The 20831-nt window shown below is 34.1% G+C and overlaps 1 protein-coding gene across 4 annotated transcripts in view; it reads right to left on the bottom strand.

The window, feature by feature from the left end:
• LOC140439710 (F-box/WD repeat-containing protein 4-like) overlaps positions 1–20831 on the bottom strand; it is a 232617-nt gene that overhangs the window by 75304 nt on the left and 136482 nt on the right. For all 4 annotated transcript variants that reach the window (XM_072529804.1, XM_072529806.1, XM_072529805.1 and 1 more), the window contains one exon: positions 16408–16684. In XM_072529804.1, the coding sequence (XP_072385905.1) occupies positions 16408–16684 (277 nt within the window). The remainder of the gene's footprint in view (positions 1–16407; positions 16685–20831) is intronic.

Below are 20831 nucleotides of genomic sequence, written 5' to 3'. Positions count from 1 at the left end.
AGAGATTAGGTAGCTGTTGCAGGATTGTTATCTGTGACTAACATAGCAGTGTCATCTGCGAATGTCGTAGTCATTACATTTTCGTATAAACATATATATTAAACACCTTCAATCTAAGATTGACCAACTCTGCTCTTATAACTATAAGAAGTCTCAATATTTAGGTTGTCATTATCACTCAACATAGGTACTGATTGTATATTTGGGCTTGGGCACCCAATGATTTTATTAACACTATCATTTACGTAGATGCTAGCGGTATCTTTATAAACACTTTGTGGCTGAATGTCAGGGTATAACTCGGGTTCTAAAATGAGTTCTTTTTCAAGTATTCTGGAGTATGAATGTTTCATTTGGTGTGAACTCCGTCTAATAATTTTATTGTTATCTTCTTTCCTCACCCAATATGATCTAGGTTCATTGGTTTTTTCTAATACAATTGCTTTATGCCAATAATTATCTTTTGAACTCCTTAGTACTACCCTATTTCCCTTTCTTAACTCTACTGGTATTCTTCGTGATGTCTTATCATAATGTAATTGTAATTTCTCTTTTTCTTTGCACAAATTCTCATATACTTGTTTCTAGATTGTAGGTTCTAATTTATTAGCTGTAGTTGGTAATTGTCCTCTCAGGATCCTGCTACATTTAGCCGAGGTAAATGGTAGATTATCTGCAATTAAAATTTCTGGATATCCAAATCTATTAAAAGTATCTTGAAATGAGTTGATTACTGAACTGGAGGTTTTATCTTCTAACACTGAAATGTCAAACCAATGTGAAAAATAGTCTACAATTACTAAATATGCCTTTGAACCATACTCTAAAATGTCCGTATTATTTTATTGAATCTTAGTCTAGGAATGTCATGAGGCATCATTGGTTCTTTGAAATTATTTGCTCTGTCATATCCAGATCTCACATATCCTGCATTTTTTTATATAGTTGGTTATATCATCATTAAGTCCTGGCCAATAAAATATACTCCTGGCTTTTTTTTATAGTTTTGCTGACTCCTATATGGCCTTTATGAAGCAATTTTATCATGTCAAGCGTAAGTTTTCTCGGAATAATTATTTTGTCATCAATAAATGCAATACCAGCTTCAAAATACAGTGAATCTCTTATACCATAGTACTTTTTGCATACTTTATTTGCATCCCTTTATGTTAAAAAATTCGGCCCATAAATTTGATCTCTTCTTGACAGTATTGAAATTTGTCAATATTAAACTTCGCTCCTACTTCTTTAGTTCTTTCTAATACTTTTTTACCAGTTGTATCATATTCTTCTTTTGGTGTTCCCATAACAATCATGTCATCATGACAATTCTAAAGTATCACAACTCTCAACATTGTTAATTCGTTTAACTGATCCCAAAGTAATACATAATTTACCACTTAAAAGAACTCGAGCTGCCCCATCAATAATTGTGAAGTCCTCATAAACATACTTATGTTTATGTTTACAAACTAAATTTACGACATCTATTGTTTTAGTCCGAGTACCCTCAAACCCTTTAAGTACATACTGATTATCCCTAGTTTTAAATTGTTTATCAATTTTCTTAAAAATTTTTAATGGAATTATACTTACATCTGCACATGTGTCAAGTTTTACTTTAATTCTTTTATTTTCAATTTCTATAATTTCATCCCAAATATTTTGACAATTACGTCTTGGTATACTTTATCAACATTTCCCACAAAAATATCAGCTGATTAACCGAATCAGCTGATTCATTAACCTTTCTCGTGAAAATCCAATGTCATATATTTTGTTCTGTAAAATATCAAACAAAACTTCTGATTTTGGTGTAGTAACGTCAAATAAACTTAAAAAGAAATTAAAATCAAATTCTTGCAATTTACTGTAAAAACCTTTTGAACAAACTCGTGTCACTCGATCCGATGTTGCTATGTTAGTATGCATTTCTTTAAATAGTGCGAGAATCTCTGAACGAATACAAGAACAGCCTCAATGAGTCGACCAGCATAAATCCACCTTGTTGGTGATAATTTGGGTAAACGTTTTTGTACTAATTTATCCAAAGCAGCAGCTCTTTTGGACGATTTTGCAAAAAATGCAGCAAGCCCTAATAACGTTTGAAAAAAAAAAATTTACACTCTTTAATATGTTCCAACGAATTCTGTAAAACCAAATTGAATATATGCGCATAAAAATGAACAAAAACTGTATCTTGATGCTATTCTTTAACCAGTTTTTGTAGGCCGTTGAATTGCCCACTCATTATAACCGCACCATCGTAAGTCTGTGCAATTAGTTTATTTCCACATTGAAACTCATGTAACACACTGAACAAAATTTGCGATAACGGTCCCGCTGAATATTCTTCACTAACATTAACAAATTTCAAAAATCTTTCACAAACATCACCGTCGGGGAAATCATATCTAAATACAACAGAAAGTTGTGACTGGTTTGAAACATCAGTGCTTTCATCCAATATAACAGCTACAAATCTTGCTTCGGTACAATTTCATTATGTTTAGCAATATTTGCTTTAAAAGCTTGGTTAAAAAAGCTTGGTTAAGAGATCTTTCAATTCTTGTTATCTTAAAAATACAGTCTATTTTTCTTGCAACCACATAACCAAGAATTTTCACTACCAACTAAATGGAAAACATTGAACTGATTTTTTTCATTCCTTTTTTAAATTGTTAAAATAGGTGTTGATCTTCCATTTCCAATGATCTTTTTTTCTTCAAAATTATACAAGGAGAATGATTTTTCAAGTAGTTGATCGGTTACGAACCGACACTCATCCATGTTTAATTGCAAGCACACTGTATAATAGGTACTAACTCTCTAAGTAACCAAAACAAAAAATGGTAACAAGCCTACTAATATCCAGAGCGCGCCCACGCTCTCTCGCTTTCAAAAGTTTCGGACACGATACGACCGACAGCCGACAGACCAACACGTGTATCCACAAACAAAAGTGGTAACAACGTAACGTGCAACCCAGTCCCATAAACTCGTCAATATTTTCGTGCGTATAGTTGGCTATTTATTGAATTACTATTAACACATCTTTCTTTTGGTAAAAAATATAAATGAAATTATTTCATAGATGTAGTCATAAAATATTTATTTGCAAGATATTTTTAACTGTTACAAATGGTAACAATGGTTACATGGACGCTTCGCCAGTGAGTTATAGATGTCTATATTAATTGAAATGAAGATTCTCTGTAATAAGATCATATTAATCATACATAAAATAACATACTCTAAGAAATTACATATAAATGAGCATTTACAAGAGGTAAAGAAAACATGCGTGTGCATGTTTTCTGCTGCGCTTGAATTGTTTCGGTCGATGCCGTTCTGGGCCATGTGTCTCCTTATAAAACGTGTCAACCTGTTGTTGACTCTCGAAGCAGCTTTATTACCGAAGGTTTCGAAACCAAATACAACAAATTTGCGGATATAACTGAATAGAAATATGTAAAATACAAAGAGGTGTCAGACAGGGTTGTATACTATCCCCACTGTTATTTAATTTATATTCAGATAGAATATTTAAAGAAGCGCTGCATAATTTGGAATGGGGCGTGAAAGTTAATGGAATTCTGATAAATACAATCAGATATGCAGACGATACAGTTATTTTAAGTGATGACATGAATGGATTACAATGCCTTTTAAATGCCATTGATACAGTGGGAAGAGAGTTTGGCCTAAACATAAACTGTTCAAAAACAAAACACATGGTGTTTAGGCGTTTAGCACATCAAGATGCACGATTATATGTTGATGGTCATATAATTCAAAGAGTGTCTAGTTTTAATTATCTTGGTTGCCATATTACTGAACAACTAGATCCAGATCAAGAGATAAAACGTAGAATCGAGATAGCCCGCACGACATTTTTAAAAATGAAGTCATTCTTCTGTAATGATAACTTGCAACTTCAACTTCGAAAGCGCATGGTTAAATGCTACATTTGGTCAGTCCTCTTATACGGTGTCGAAGCATGGACATTAAAAATATCCACCATTAATCGTCTGGAGGCCTTTGAAATGTGGCTGCACAGACGTATACTAAAAATTCCATGGACGGCTATGCTGACAAATGTGGCAGTCCTTGAGAGAGCAAATGCTGCTCGCGAGCTGCTTGATAACATCAAATGTAGAAAGATGACCTATTTTGGACACGTAGTAAGGGGAGACCGATATAATATTCTTCAACTTATTATGATGGGTAAAATCGAAGGACGCAGAGGAATTGGTAGAAAGCAGGCCTCTTGGTTGAAGAATATCAGGGGGTGGACGAGAATGAGGAAAGCTGAGCAACTCTTTAGAATAGCTCAAGACAGAGACAGTTTCGCCATGTTAATCGCCAACGTCAAGGGGACTTGATAGGGCACGTTAAGAAGAAGAACTGAATAGAAATGTAAAGGCAAGTAGATATTCTATACCAATTCTGGTGCAAATTAGGGTGGGGGAAACCGGTTACAACCAAGGCTGGTCAGGTTCAAGGTCACGCGAAGGTCAAGGTCGTGTGAAGGTACCATTCAAGGTCATGTGAAGGTCACATTCAAAATCGTGTGAAGGTCACATTCAAGGTCATGTGAAGGTCACATTCAAAATCATGTGAAGGCCAAGTATATACTTTTTATTTATGTTAATCAAGGTCACCTCTACGCAGCAACTAAGACATGCGCAGTGTTTCAAACATGGACTACATAAATTAATGATTGTAATAGTGATCTTTAGTAACATTTAGTTTGTCGTAATATTAGTTAGAAAGTAAATAATTTTCAGTGATTTGGTAAAATTTTGTTCGTCGTGAGATCAGAAAGGTAATAAATATTTTTCAATCAATATTGTTGCTAACATTATTAATTTTGAAAATTTAGTAATGGATGCGTGTATAGGTATTAGAAATTTTTTTTATGTAGTTGCAGCAATCCGAAACTTGCAATGCGTTTTCAACGACAAGTCAAACGATTTCAAGTACGAAGCCTAGCGAGCTACTATAAGAACCAGAAGGTATAACGGTAGAAGAATGTAACGAAAAAGCAGCAAAATACCACTCGGGAGCGAGAATATGTGAAGACTATTATCTGATTATTATTATCTGATTTAATATGCATGTGTTGCTTTTTGAAAAAAATAAAAAATCTAGGGCTGACCGATTTCTTACATCAACTCAAAGATGTTCTACCTAAACATTGTAATGAAGATGAAGTGGTAGATACTGTAAATACATGTAAATACAATAAATAAATAGTATATTTTATTTTGTAGTTTTCATTTCAACACAACGTATCGTTTAAACAAGAATTCGAGGAATTTATGAAAAAAATTCAAGAACTAAAAGAAAAAATAAAACAATTCGAAGACAAACAAATAATGTTTAAATCATTTAGTAAACTATACTTAAGTAAATTTCACAGAAAAATTAAACCGTATACTATGTAATTTTTGTTTTAATAAATGATTTTAATACTAATTAGTTGTTTGTTTTACAATATTTATAACTAAGAAATAAAACAAAAACAAAAATAATGTAATATTATATATATATATATATATATATATATATATATATATATATATATATATATATATATATATATATGAGGAGCTTTTTTACAAAACTGCATAAATCCACTTTTCAAAAATTTTCAGGAGACGTAAAAACGTGCTGCAGCTGTTGTACTAAAATTTTCGAAATTTCAGAGAACATAATCAAATTGAGGTTAGACTTAGAGAAATAAAACGTTAATTAACATTATTTTTATTGATTTGCATTAACAAAATATAGCCATGTGTCTGTTGGAGATATCGCGTTTTGTAAAAAAAGATGGGAGATATTAACTTTTGTCAAATTAACAATATCTTAGAAATACAAAATATTAAACGGCACCCACTAAAACAAAAAAAAATGAGGAGTACAAACAATTTAGATGTGAACATTTTTTGGCTCATCTTCCAAGCAATCACACTCGCCATCATGGTAGTTGTGGGTTTCTGGATTTGGATCACTAGTAACTTTGTGTTGAAGAGCATTAATATACCAATGAAGATCAGGGATCTCTTTCCAATTTTGTCCAAAGTGGGTTTGCAATAAGTGAAGGACATCTTTTTTTTTCTCTTCAGTCACGGAATGAGATAGTGGGATTTGGGGAAGAGCCTGAAGAAAATCATTTTTATTTTTTTTTTACAATGCTTCTAAAAGGTTCTGTTCTATCGAACCTATAGTTGGCGCAGCATTTTATTTTGGTTGAAGTATGCCGGTCCCTTGTTTTGATTTTCTTAATAATGAGGCGTTTGGTTTGGCTGATTCCTTTTATTTTTTGATAAATCATTTCAAGGCTTTTGATATCGTATATCACCCAGTCTTGTCCCAGTTTCTGTACAGAACCAAACTCCTCGTAAATAGAAGCATACTCTTCGCTCGAGATGATGGTATCAGTTTTTTTCAAGCGCTTCTCCACACGGCCAAAAGCTCGATCAGCTGGAAGAAAACTGTGGCCACGAGTCGGAAAGGTGACATGAATTTTCTGTACATTCTCTGGAGCCTCATTTTTAAGCCAATGGCACAAAAGATGAACAATATGCGCATTTTTATTTTGGCCAGCGCAACCATCACGAAAAGACGAAAGATCTTGCCTTCTTAAGTGATGGATGAGTGCAGATCCGATTTCATTTGCTCCTCTGCTTCCCTGCGTTTCATTCCACGTATAAAATGTTGGTGCCTTTGAGTCAATAGGCACACAGCAAAATGCATAGAATGCAATTTGTCGGCGATAAAAGGCATCGCCGATTGGAGTTTTAGGGAGTGGATGCACTTGTTGCAAATCAAAAACAAAACTATAAGTATCACTGGGAACTTCCTTCATTAGTTTGTAAAACGCATCCGCTCTCAGCTTGTGAATACGAAGTTCAGTCATTGGACTAATTCTTTCAACTGAACCGCGAGCGTTTTGTTGAATAAGAAATTTAAGACGAGTGCACGTAGCGCATGCGTCTGTAGCTGGAGAGGAAAATCCAATGTTAAAATCGGTTACAAAAATACGGTGAAAACATGAATAACTCACGTGAAAATCGGCAGTGTAAGCATCCTTAAACATTTTATATAACTTATTTACACTTAACTCTGCTGAAAGGTAAACTCTTTTACTTTTTCCTCTTCCATAATGAGATTCGACACAATTTAGTTTACCAAGAAATTGATGGACTGCTTCCTTTTTGGCTCTGAAAAAAGCTTCTCGTCGATAACCACCTCTATTTTCTTTGGGCAGCAGACCTTGATTGACGACCTTTCCAATCCGCAGTAGTCGAGAGGCAGGTACACCCATTGAAAAAGCAAAAAACTTTTTACACACAGGAATCATGCGTTTCTGTTTCTGACTATTGAGAAAAAATTTCACAGAAACCGTTCTTGTGTGAGTTGCAGAGACAGGCGTACCACTTCCCCTTCTTCTTTGGGGCTCGAAAGCAGAGATATATTTCATCAAAACAAGATCTTGTTTCTCTTTACCCTCTGCCATGTAGACTGCTTGTCGATTAAGTTTTATATCATCGTAGGATACCGTAGCACAACGAAGATTTTTCGAATTATGGGCACATGGTCTGGTCTTCTGTTTTAGAAACACTAAATGAGGATCACTATCGTTGTACTTCATAATTTTTGAACGCCCTCTCTCACTTGTTTTGATGGATCGTCTTTTTTTAGATCCCACCGATAAATTAGTAACAGTATCCATCTCAAAATAACACGCAAAACACAGAAAACAACGTTGACATACAACGAATTCACAACATCCCGTCTCATCGAACGGAAAAGTACTGATAATCTCATACAGCGTGGCCACGCGTGGCATGGCCTGGCTACGCTACACACTGTCAGTGCGACCCGTGGGTAGTTTTAGAACTAACGAATATTATATTTTGTTTCACGAATCAACATCTAATTCTAGAGGATGCTTTTAAATCCAAACAAAAATAGTAGAGGGATAGATCTGCAGGCCGGAGGATTTATGCAGTTTTGTAAAATAAAAATTAATTTTAATGGTTGGCTAAAGAAGGAGATGTTAAGTTTTGTATAAAAAAAGAGTGAACATGGGGTAAAGGTTTTTGAGTGGATTAATTAAGTTTTGTGGAAGAAACGTGATTTTGAGGCTCCTTTTAAATGGGAAATATTAACTTTTAACACATGAGACTTATACACAAGATCTAAGGCAGATCAAACTCTCGAAATTCAACAAAAAATGTATTTTAGCCGGAAATGGATTTATGCAGTTTTGTAAAAAAGCTCTTCATATATATATATATATATGTATATATATATATATATATATATATATATATATATATATATATATATATTAACTAGAAAGATAAAAACAAGCAGGTTACTTAACTTCTAATGATGGTTGTTCATCCAATTCGTATAAAGGAACAGCAATGTATTTAAAATATTTGCAAAATGATAAAGGGGTGTAAAACCAAAATTCCAATCAATTCTAATGGGGAACGGAGACTTCAATACACAATGACAAATTTGTGTTCCATTAAAAGCAGCAAGTTCTTTCACTACAAATTTATTATTTTCTATTTTAAACCCTTGAACGTCTATTGCCAGCTTCATTTTAACACGTTGCGTACGGCTTGAGACAATACGGCGTGTCTCACACTCGATTTGATCCTTGGACGGCGTGGCACAAATGGTGTACCACATGGTATACTTTCACTTAGACGGCGTGTATTACAAAACGGTTTATGCGACTGTGCTATTTAAGCAGGAATACAAAAAGAGCCGTCCTAGCGAGAGGCTGATATGCGCCGGACGTTTTTTTTGATTTTATGAACCTATTTTTGGTAAGGTGAATAAAAAAATGTAAATAGTAAAAATTCTGTTTTAGTAGAAAGCTATAATAAGCATATGAAACATCGGAATATTAGTAAATTATAACAAAACATGTAAAATTACGAAAAAAAAATATTATTTCTTGTTCATCTTATGTTCCTGAAAAAAACAAGGAATACAATAATTCTTTTTACACCCATTGCCAAACTGATCGGGAACAAGTATTCGCTGCAGTGTTCCTATCATTTGATTCTTTTAAGGCCTTATAACACACAACACAACGGTTTCGTTTATGGTGTACCAAAACGTGTTCTAGTTGTTCTATATCATCTGCTTTTTCGTTCTCCATGTGGTCCACACGATGTTTACCGAATAATAACCTTGCAGCTAACAGCTCTCTGTATTCCGTTATTTGTTTTCTGTGTTACCTCCTTATATATTAGAAAGGAATTTACTAATGCACAGCCAAAAATCAGTTCAACTGCTAATTTTCGGTACCAATTATTACCTCGTCTAAGGCAATGAGAGTAAGACTTGAGTTGATCTGATAAATCAATGTAGCTCTTGCACGTGTTGTAACTAACGGCGGCAGTTGGTTTCTCTATTTCACCGCGTCTGTTCTATATTTTAGTGGTGTCTGCTTGATGTTTTGTCGTAAGCATCATCACGTCACGTTTGTCTTTCCACTTTAGCATTACTATACCAGTAGAACTTTCCTCAGCAACAATTTCATTTTTTTTTAATTTAGTATTAACCACTTTGGGAGAATTGAGTTTACGATTAGCTCTTACAGTGCCAACTAGGTGTGTATTTCTTTCTAATAACTTAGTTGCAAGACTCACACTTGTATAATAGTTGTCGGTGTATAAAGTACGCCCACAGTCAAGTAGATTATCCATCAAATGCAACACAACTCCTGCGGAAGCACTACCATCATCAGTCTTATCATTACCAGAATACACTTTGAAATTGTATGTGTGCCCACCTATAGTACATAATTTGCACAGTTTTAGGCCAAACTTGTGCCGTTTGTTCTTTATATATTGCCTAAATTTTAGGCGTCCTCTAAACGGCACAAGTGTTTCATCTATGCATACTTCTTCACATGGCACCATTACTGCTTGAAACTGTTCAATTAGCTTCTCGAGAAGTGGAGTAATTTTTCTTAGCCGATCATTTACTACAGATCGGTCATTATTGTCGCTAAAGTGCCACATCTTTAATAGCTCTTCAAAACGATCTCGAGACATTATACTTTTTTATCGAATTTGTATACAAAATGTCGTTACTCCAGTATGCTTTTATTCGAGGATATTTGACTAATCCCATTCACATAATAATGCCAAAAAATTTTTCCATTTCAGAAGTATTTGTGGGAACCCACTTATTTTTGTGTTTCCTCTTATTTGAAGGTGTAGTATAATTTTGTAAAACCTGTTGTGCATATAAGTTGGTTTGTTCAACTATATAATTTATTATGTCGTCAGTAAGGAAGATCTTGAAACAATCATATGGTTCTTGATCTATATAATTCTCGTAATGCGAAGATTTTATTCCGTCGTTTTCTACACTGTAATCGAATGTTTTCAGCGATGTTCCATCAACTTCCCTCCACTGAAATTGCTCGCTATGACACACTTCTTCAGTAATTGTGGCCATATCAATTACTTCTTGTATAGTTACAGCAATAATATTTGTTTGTTGTTCAACAGTCCTTGTTCCTTGAATTGATATAGTTTCATGTGAACCAAGATATTTCTTACATGACAAAAATATAAGTCGAAATAAAACATTCATTTTTATCTAATTAACATGCCACAGTAATTTTTCTTGTTTGATTTTCGATATATCCTAAGTTTTTTTAGAATATACTTTGTGACAAAACGTTTGTTTCACGCCGGCCAAGGATTAATTTGTTATATTTCCACACGCTATATTTCGCGCCAAATGCATATTCATGGTTCTTGGAACAGTAGTGGGGTGACTGAATTTGCAGATCGTTTGTATTCTGTGTCTAGTTAGAAGTAGTCTTAGTTGTTGCTGACGGAGTGTTGTTATCGTACCATTTATTGCAATATGGAAGATTATGAAAAAGAACAGAGCCGTCTGCAAACCATTTGGAATGAGATTATGTTTGATGAGGACAATGAAAGCGAATTTGCCGATGTTTATTTGTCAGGAGAATATGAACCTGAATTTTCCAGTGAGTATTCTTCTGATGGTTGCGAGGAGCCAGTTCCCAAAAAGCGTGTCAAGAAAAATGATGAACAATCTGCGAAGGTACTTCTAATGTGGTTTCTACAACCGTAAGTTATTGAACTTTATTTTTATTTTGTCAACTTTTTGTAGATGGATTTGGAATCTGGTTCACATGAAACTATATCAATTCAAGGAACAAGGACTGTTGAACAACAAACAAATATTATTGCTGTAACTATACAAGAAGTAATTGATATGGCCACAATTACTGAAGAAGTGTGTCATAGCGAGCAATTTCAGTGGAGGGAAGTTGATGGAACATCGCTGAAAACATTCGATTACAGTGTAGAAAACGACGGAATAAAATCTTCGTATTACGAGAATTATATAGATCAAGAACCATATGATTGTTTCAAGATCTTCCTTACTGACGACATAATAAATTATATAGTTGAACAAACCAACTTATATGCACAACAGGTTTTACAAAATTATACTACACCGTCAAATAAGAGGAAACACAAAAAGAAGTGGGTTCCCACAAATACTTCTGAAATGGAAAAATTTTTTGGCATTATTATGTGAATGGGATTAGTCAAATATCCTCGAATAAAAGCATACTGGAGTAACGACATTTTGTATACAAATTCGATAAAAAAGTATAATGTCTCGAGATCGTTTTGAAGAGCTATTAAAGATGTGGCACTTTAGCGACAATAATGACCGATCTGTAGTAAATGATCGGCTAAGAAAAATTACTCCACTTCTCGAGAAGCTAATTGAACAGTTTCAAGCAGTAATGGTGCCATGTGAAGAAGTATGCATAGATGAAACACTTGTGCCGTTTAGAGGACGCCTAAAATTTAGGCAATATATAAAGAACAAACGGCACAAGTTTGGCCTAAAACTGTGCAAATTATGTACTATAGGTGGGTACACATACAATTTCAAAGTGTATTCTGGTAATGATAAGACTGATGATGGTAGTGCTTCCGCAGGAGTTGTGTTGCATTTGATGGATAATCTACTTGACTGTGGGCGTACTTTATACACCGACAACTATTACACAAGTGTGAGTCTTGCAACTAAGTTATTAGAAAGAAATACACACCTAGTTGGCACTGTAAGAGCTAATCGTAAACTCAATTCTCCCAAAGTGGTTAATACTAAATTAAAAAAAAATGAAATTGTTGCTGAGGAAAGTTCTACTGGTATAGTAATGCTAAAGTGGAAAGACAAACGTGACGTGATGATGCTTACGACAAAACATCAAGCAGACACCACTAAAATATAGAACAGACGCGGTGAAATAGAGAAACCAACTGCCGCCGTTAGTTACAACAGGTGCAAGAGCTACATTGATTTATCAGATCAACTCAAGTCTTACTCTCATTGCCTTAGATGAGGTAATAAGTGGTACCGAAAATTAGCAGTTGAACTGATTTTTGGCTGTGCATTAGTAAATTCCTTTCTAATATATAAGGAGGTAACACAGAAAACAAATAACGGAATACAGAGAGCTGTTAGCTGCAAGGTTATTATTCGGTAAACATCGTGTGGACCACATGGAGAACGAAAAAGCAGATGATATAGAACAACTAGAACACGTTTTGGTACACCATAAACGAAACCGTTGTGTTGTGTGTTATAAGGCCTTAAAAGAATCAAATGATAGGAACACTGCAGCGAATACTTGTTCCCGATCAGTTTGGCAATGGGTGTAAAAAGAATTATTGTATTCCTTGTTTTTTTCAGGAACATAAGATGAACAAGAAATAATATTTTTTTTTCGTAATTTTACATGTTTTGTTATAATTTACTAATATTCCGATGTTTCATATGCTTATTATAGCTTTCCACTAAAACAGAATTTTTACTATTTACATTTTTTTATTCACCTTACCAAAAATAGGTTCATAAAATCAAAAAAAAACGTCCGGCGCATATCAGCCTCTCGCTAGGACGGCTCTTTTTGTATTCCTGCTTAAATAGCACAGTCGCATAAACCGTTTTGTAATACACGCCGTCTAAGTGAAAGTATACCATGTGGTACACCATTTGTGCCACGCCGTCCAAGGATCAAATCGAGTGTGAGACACGCCGTATTGTCTCAAGCCGTACGCAACGTGTTAAAATGAAGCTGGCAATAGACGTTCAAGGGTTTAAAATAGAAAATAATAAATTTGTAGTGAAAGAACTTGCTGCTTTTAATGGAACACAAATTTGTCATTATGTATTGAAGTCTCCGTTCCCCATTAGAATTGATTGGAATTTTGGTTTTACACCCCTTTATCATTTTGCAAGTATTTTAAAGAAAACGCCGATGCAGTTTACGTCAAAGGTTTGGAAAAGAAAAATTATTTAAAAAAATACATTGCTGTTCCTTTATACGAATTGGATGAACAACCATCATTAGAAGTTAAGGAGCCTGCTTGTTTTTATCATAATAGTGAAAAATGTATTTTTGCTTTATCTAATGTATTTTGGTTGTATGATACTTTTTTAATGCAAAAATAAAATATATATTACATTATTTTTGTTTTATTTCTTAGTTATAAATATTATAAAACAAACAACCAATTAGTATTAAAATGATGTAAGAAATCGGTCAGCCCTAGATTTTTTTATTTTTTTCAAAAAGCAACACATACATATCAAGTCAGGTAAATTGTCTTCACATATTCTAGCTCCCGAGTGGTATTTTGCTGCTTTTTCGTTACATTGTTCTACCGTATACCTTCTGGTTCTTATAGTAGCTCGCTAGGCTTCTTACTTGAAATCGTTTGCCTTGTCGTTGAAAACTAATTGCAAGTTTCGGATTGCATCAAAAATGTTTGTAATACCTATACACGCATCCATGACTAAATTCTAAAAATTAATGTTAGCAACAATATTAATTGAAAAATATTTATTACCTTTCTGATCTCACAACGAACAAAATTTTACTAAATCACTGAAAATTATTTACTTTCTAACTAATATTACGACGAACTAAATGTTACTAAAGATCACTATTACAATCCTTTACAATCCTCAATTTATGTAGTCTACGTTTGAAACACTGCGCAGGTCTTAGTTGCTGCGTAGAGGTGACCTTGATTAACATAAATAAAAAGTAGCTACATTTGATGTTTAAGAACATTAATCGTTTAATAGCAATGGAGTGTTGTCACAAAGCTAAATTAATGGTTCAACATCCGCGAAAACGTTTGTACAAGTTTACTGAAGCAGAATTAGAAAACTTTACCCTACAATACTCTAGAAAATATGTGGAACCGTAAGAATTACTTCGATCTTGGTATAAATTACCGACAAAAGTAGTTCAAGATTTTGAAGTTCAGACTCGTCTGCCATGTTGTGTACATTTTAATCGTCCCGAGTGGAGAACAGAGCTTGAAGGTACACCACCGGCGCAATCCAGTTGTCATTTATGTAAATCTGCGCTTGAAAATTTAAAAGATATGTATAACAGTGTAATAAATAGTTAATAAGGTATTATTTTTTTAATAATAGTTTTGACAGTTACATGACCTTGAACTTGACCTTCACGTGACTTGGACTTGACCTTCGCGTTACCTTGACCTTCACATAACCTTGAACTTGACCTTCACATGACCTCGAAGTTCACATAGCCTTGGCCTTCGCGTTACATTGACCTTCGCATGGCCTTGAACTTGACCTTCACATGACCTTGACCTACGCGTGACCTTGGACTCGACCGGCCTTGATTGGAACCGGTTTGCCCCCACCCTAATTTGCACGTATTAGGGATTGGTACAGAATATCTACTAAGGCAATTTTAAAATTATTTTGAAATCTAAGCACCAGGGGTCTCAATAAAGTGTGAGGTATCAAACTTATGTTTGTTTTATGGAACGTCCTGTATTTAATTACATTTTTATACCTTAATATTGTAATTCCGGTTTTCGTAAATTGCAGGGCATTAAAAAAATAATAACTCCGAAACCAATGAATTTGGCTAAAGAATATTTTAATTGTGGATACTAGCTTAATAATAGAAAATACCGACGTATTTAAAGTTATCTGAAAATACATAAGGTGTCCTTTGAAGTGGATAATTTTAAAATTCCTAAAATTAACATATAAAACGATTTTTAAAATAATTGCCAGTACTATACTCTTTATTGCCAATATTTTTTGCATGTGGTTTTTTTCTTCATATTCTTATTGGCCCTTATCTCGTACAAAGAGACATGTTGTTCCCAACATGAATATATCATTCGTATAAAAGTGCTTGTATTGGCTTTACCAGTTGTCAATAAGTCAAGAAATCTATTTATCTCAAAAAAATTATGCCGCACAGACGTTTAGAACTAGTGCAGCTCGAGCAATTAGTTCGTTGGATCTAACAGGGCAAACTAGGGAGCAGCGTGCATGCAGATATCGCTGGGCGATGGAACACTATCAGTGAAATTTCGAAAATTGGAGGAATTGTCTCTTCACTGACGAGTCCAGATTTCGTTTGTATACGAATGACGGCCGAATATTGGTGTGGGGGGAAAGCGTTACAATGAAAATCTGAGAGTCCCAACCACTCTTTTTGGAGGTGGGGCGTGTGGAGATGCATATGTTTTGACGGTCGCACGGACTTTGTCGTCTTAATTGATGAGACAATGGCTGCTACACGATATCGAAACAAAGTCATAGTACCAATAGTTGTTCCATTTTTTGGTGCAATAGGCGAACAATTTGTTCTGATTGATGATAATGCTCGCCCTCACTGTGCAAGAATTGTCAACGAGTGTATAGAAGCTTATGGGATTACAAGAATGGAGTGGCCACCGTATTCACCTGATATGAATTGCATTGAACAAAATGTCTAGACAACAAAACAGGCTCCTTCAACCGCCCCAAACCTTAGATCAGTTGGCCAATACATTTCGCGCGATTTGGGAACGTATACCGCAGCAGTTCATCAATAATTTAATAAGAGGTCTTCCAAATAGAGTTAGAGCACTAAGGCGACATAGAGGTGGACCCACACACTATTAATTTCTCTTTTCGGGATATTAGAAATTGAGCAGGAATAGAAATTTTAGGTTGTTAATTTTACAATTTTTGTTTATTTTCTATTTTTTTTTTTTTTCTTAAAAAATTTCTTTCTTTCGGTTCATCTGTATGAAAATACGAAGTAAAAATAAATCTTTATTTATATCACTCCATTTTTCTAATTGACCTTATGAACAAAAAATAAAATACACTTTTTCATAATATCCACTTCAATTGTTAAGAAGTGTATAAAAATCTTAACAAAATCTTAAAAAATGACAAGTAAACAGTTATTTCTTTCAAATTTAAAATTTTCATATTTAATACAACTGAAAAAAATAATTTTCAATTTACCTGGGTTGCAACACCTTTCCTGATATCCCACAAAGTGCATCTACCATGTACTTGAGCTCCAGCTATAAGAGTATTGTGAAAATCATAATCCATACAGTACAAACAAGTCGCACAGGGATCGAAAAAACACCGCTCGAATTTCCCTGTTCTAAGATCCCACATTCTTATATTAGAATCGTAACCGCACGTCCATATATTATGCGGTCCATCCCATATGATATCATGGATTCCTTCTTTTACTGATTGATAAGATAACACAAGTTCTTCGACGTCAGTTCTACAAAATTATAATAAATACTACAACAAATACTTTTGTGAAAAGGGTAGTATGCTGAAACTCTCTTTACAAAAAAACTCCAAATTATAGGACCGATTTTAACGTTGTTAGCGTCTTATGAATTCAGAATTAAAGAAACAAGACGAGATGGTTAGGCTCCGGAAAATACGCACTAAAGATATTCTCGAATAAACCAAATCAAATTTTCTTATATATATATATATATATATATATATATATATATATATATATATATATTTACTATTTAAATTGGAATAAGCCACAATTAAAGGTTAAAGTAAGTTTATAGACGTTTCAATTTCCATTTCGGAAATCGTTCTCAAAAATTTTTGAGAACGATATATATATATATATATATATATATATATATATATATATATATATATATATATATATATATATATATATATATATATATATATATATATATATATATATATATATATATATATAATTATATATATATATATATATATATATATAATTATATATATATAATTATATATATATATAATTATATATATATATATATATATATATATATATATATATATATATATATATATATATACTGTTTTGGATGGGTTGGAGTCAATAAAAGGGCTATTGGTTAACTATTGTTTATCTCGAGCTTTCAATTGTGTTTACAATTATTATCAAGTGCTGCTAAAAAAGACAAAATATCTTACAAAGAAAAAACAATTTTTGTTAACTCACCAAATAAAATTAGTTTAGTAAATAAAAATTGCTGCTAATACATCTTAAAAATAACTAATATAAAAATGTCAAAATGTAAAATTTTTGGTATAATTTTCAAAACATTTTTTTTTAATACAAAAACAATTGAATTTATAAATAAGTTAAAATAGCAACCAATTACAAATAAGCCTCAATGTCATAAAAAGCATTTATTGTTGTACAAACAGAAACCGTAGATTCTGCAATTTAAAATATTACGATTTAAGCCAACTTGCTTTTATAAAATATTGATATTAAGAAAGATATTTTCTTTCAGGGTGTTTAAGTAGAAATTTAAAATTTTATTTTTCGCTATAACTTTTACGTTTGTAAATATTTTTGGACAAAAATTTACAATTGGATGCTTTTATGTAGGATAAATTATAATTTTATACAAAATTTAATGTAACTGATAGAGGGCTCCACATGTGTGGCATAGATTTGTGCTTAACTTTTTTGCTCTTTAAGTTAGCTCTATTTGTGTTAAAAAATATTGAAGAAACATTATTTTTACAAAGAAAAGGTATACTTGTTAGTAACCTCAAAATTTAACTGTTTTCGAGATAATCGCATTTTATAAGTCCGCTGCATAATAATTCTTAGTTGTGATATTTGTGCGGCAAAGCACTGAATACCTATAGATAAGCAAATTCGTAGTTTATTCTTAATAAAACAACTCAAAGATGATAATGTAATATTACAAAATTTTTTTATGGCTGCTAAATGTCTTATTGGGGAAAATATTCTTCAGCTTCTTCTTTATGTGCCGTGTCGATTTTAGAATCAATCAATGTTTTCAAATGTTAAATTAAAAAATTAATATAAAATTACTTTAATTGGGAATCTTCCGGCGTTCTGTGTTTCTGTGTTTTTGCTGATAGATTAATTTTTGATGTTTCTTCACAATAATAACATCTTAATGCTACAGATCTTTTAAAGGTAAGATCATTTACTTAATTGTTTTTCATATAGATGTATCGCGATGACGCCCAATGAACACTGGGCGAAACGTCTTCAATAAATAGATAAAGTAGCACAACTCTTGTCTTTTTTATCTCCCTCCAAATTGACCGAAAATATCCCATTCACTTACGAGTGCACATTTATATATATATATATATATATATATATATATATATATATATATATATATATATATATATATATATATATATATATATATATATATATATATTGTGATATTTTTATTAATCTAATTTATTTTATTACAATACGCGTTACAATTCGAAAATCGGCGCGATATTATTTTTTAGACTAACTGTTTCCAACAAAATTCCCACCTTAATATAAAATACAGTTATTCTCGAAGCGGCGTTGACCTTCCAGAACTTACTCGAAAATTCAGGTTGGCAAACAGGTCTTTCAGCTAAGCGGCGAAATTACTAGAATAGAATTAGAAATAATATATTTACAGTTTTATGCGTCATAATATTTATCGTAACATTGCCCCCCTCTTAAAAGATGGTTCCTCCTGGAACCTTGTCGGGGCTGGAACTGGAACGGTATACTGGTATCGGCAACTGGACCCTCTTTTACAACTTCCAGTTGTATAAAAATGACAAGGGACGGTTTTCTCTCCGTACCAGTAACTATGCGGATTGCAACAGACTAACACCTGGACTTCAGTGTCTTTAAAGATCTTCTCCACCATACTTCGGATAACTCTCCAATCTAATTGGCGGCACTCTAACTTTGGCATGGCTAACTTTTGCACGTCGGACTCTAGTACGTGTTCTCTCAATTGAAGTAAGGATTCCCATACATCTCGGTAGGCAGGTTGATCACGGGCAGTGTCTTTTGTTGCCAAGTAGAAGAGGTAACGTGATGCATCTTGGAGTTTCAAGACTTTCCCGGGAGCTGGCACTTGGCATTGAAGTTCTGTAACTCGACCAAACTTTCTTCGAAAGACGGATGCCAACCCTGGTGCGTCTTTGATACTGGCCGGGATGGTAAGGGCCAGTAAGTAGTCATCGTGAAGCGCGACTAGATCTTGCCTTTCTTCAGTGGTAAAACCATGTCTTGCTTTACCAGTACCTCCATAGGCACCCATGAATTCCTCAAACGTGAGGTCAGACAGATCTTGGACTTGGTCATCTACGTCATGGTCACCTTCGAAAGACGCCAGCCGGTTATGATGTACTATCATCGGCTTTCCCCTCGGAATCTTGCTTATTCGGTAGATGAGATCGTTGATCTTCTCCATAATGAGGTATGGACCTTCCAAAAACTGCTGCAACTTGGGAGAACAACCTTTTCGCTTCTTGGGATTATGGAGCCAGACTTTGTCGTTCTTCTTAAAGCAACCCTTTTCGGCTTGTGTATCGTACCGTTTCTTCATTCGGTCGCTAGCGATCTGAAGCTGGGACCGGACTAACTCATGTACATCGTCCATTCTTCTTCGTAATTCGATCACATAATCTTCACCTGCTACATTTTCTCCAGGTCGACACCCAAACTCTAGATCACAAGGTAGTCGCATCTCGCGTCCGAATAGGACTCTGGCTGGTGTCTGGCCTGTTGATTCGTTAACAGCAGATCTGTAGGCCATTGTGAAGAACGGAAGATATTGGTCCCAGTCTCGCTGATGATCGGACACCATCTTTGTCAAATACTTACCAACTGTCCTATTCACTCGTTCTACCATACCATCCGATTGCGGATGATACGCGGTAGTTCTTGTTTTCTTCATGCCTAGTCTATGACATATTCCTTGGAATAGATCGCTTTCAAAGTTGCTTTCTTGGTCACTATGGATCTCCAAAAGCACTCCAAATCGGCTGATATATTCTTGGATCAACTTATCTGCAACAGTGGCGGCCTTCTGGTCTGGAAGTGCGTAAATCTCGACCCACTTAGTGAAGTAATCCATTACTACCACCATGTACTTGCCTCCATTTTCACTTTCTGGAAATGGCCCGGCGATGTCCAAAGCTATTCTTTCAAACGGGCTTCCAACATTATATTGTCTCATAGGAGCTCACCTTTTTCGGTGAGGCCCGTTACTCGTAGCACAAATAGTACATTTCTTACACCAGTGCTTTACGTCGTCGGAACTGGTCATCCAATAAAACCGTTCCCGAATTCGCTGAATGGTTTTCTTTACACCGAAATGCCCTCCTGATGGATTATCGTGTAACTGACGAAGTACTTCGGTTATTCTGCTCTTTGGGATCACCAACTGTCTTCTGTTCTCTGAACCGTCATCATTTTCCAGTACTTTTTTGAGCAAGCTATCTTCCATTATAAATGAGTCCCACTGGGCCCAATACGTCTTAACTACTGAACATAGGTTTGATATTTCTTGCCAAGGTGGTCGACGGTTTTCCTCTTTCCATTTTCAAATTATTTGTATAACTGGATCTCTCTC

Source organism: Diabrotica undecimpunctata, chromosome 4 (assembly GCF_040954645.1).
Source record: "Diabrotica undecimpunctata isolate CICGRU chromosome 4, icDiaUnde3, whole genome shotgun sequence".
NCBI classification, from domain to species: domain Eukaryota; kingdom Metazoa; phylum Arthropoda; class Insecta; order Coleoptera; family Chrysomelidae; genus Diabrotica; species Diabrotica undecimpunctata.
This window is presented reverse-complemented; position numbering and strand designations above follow the sequence as displayed.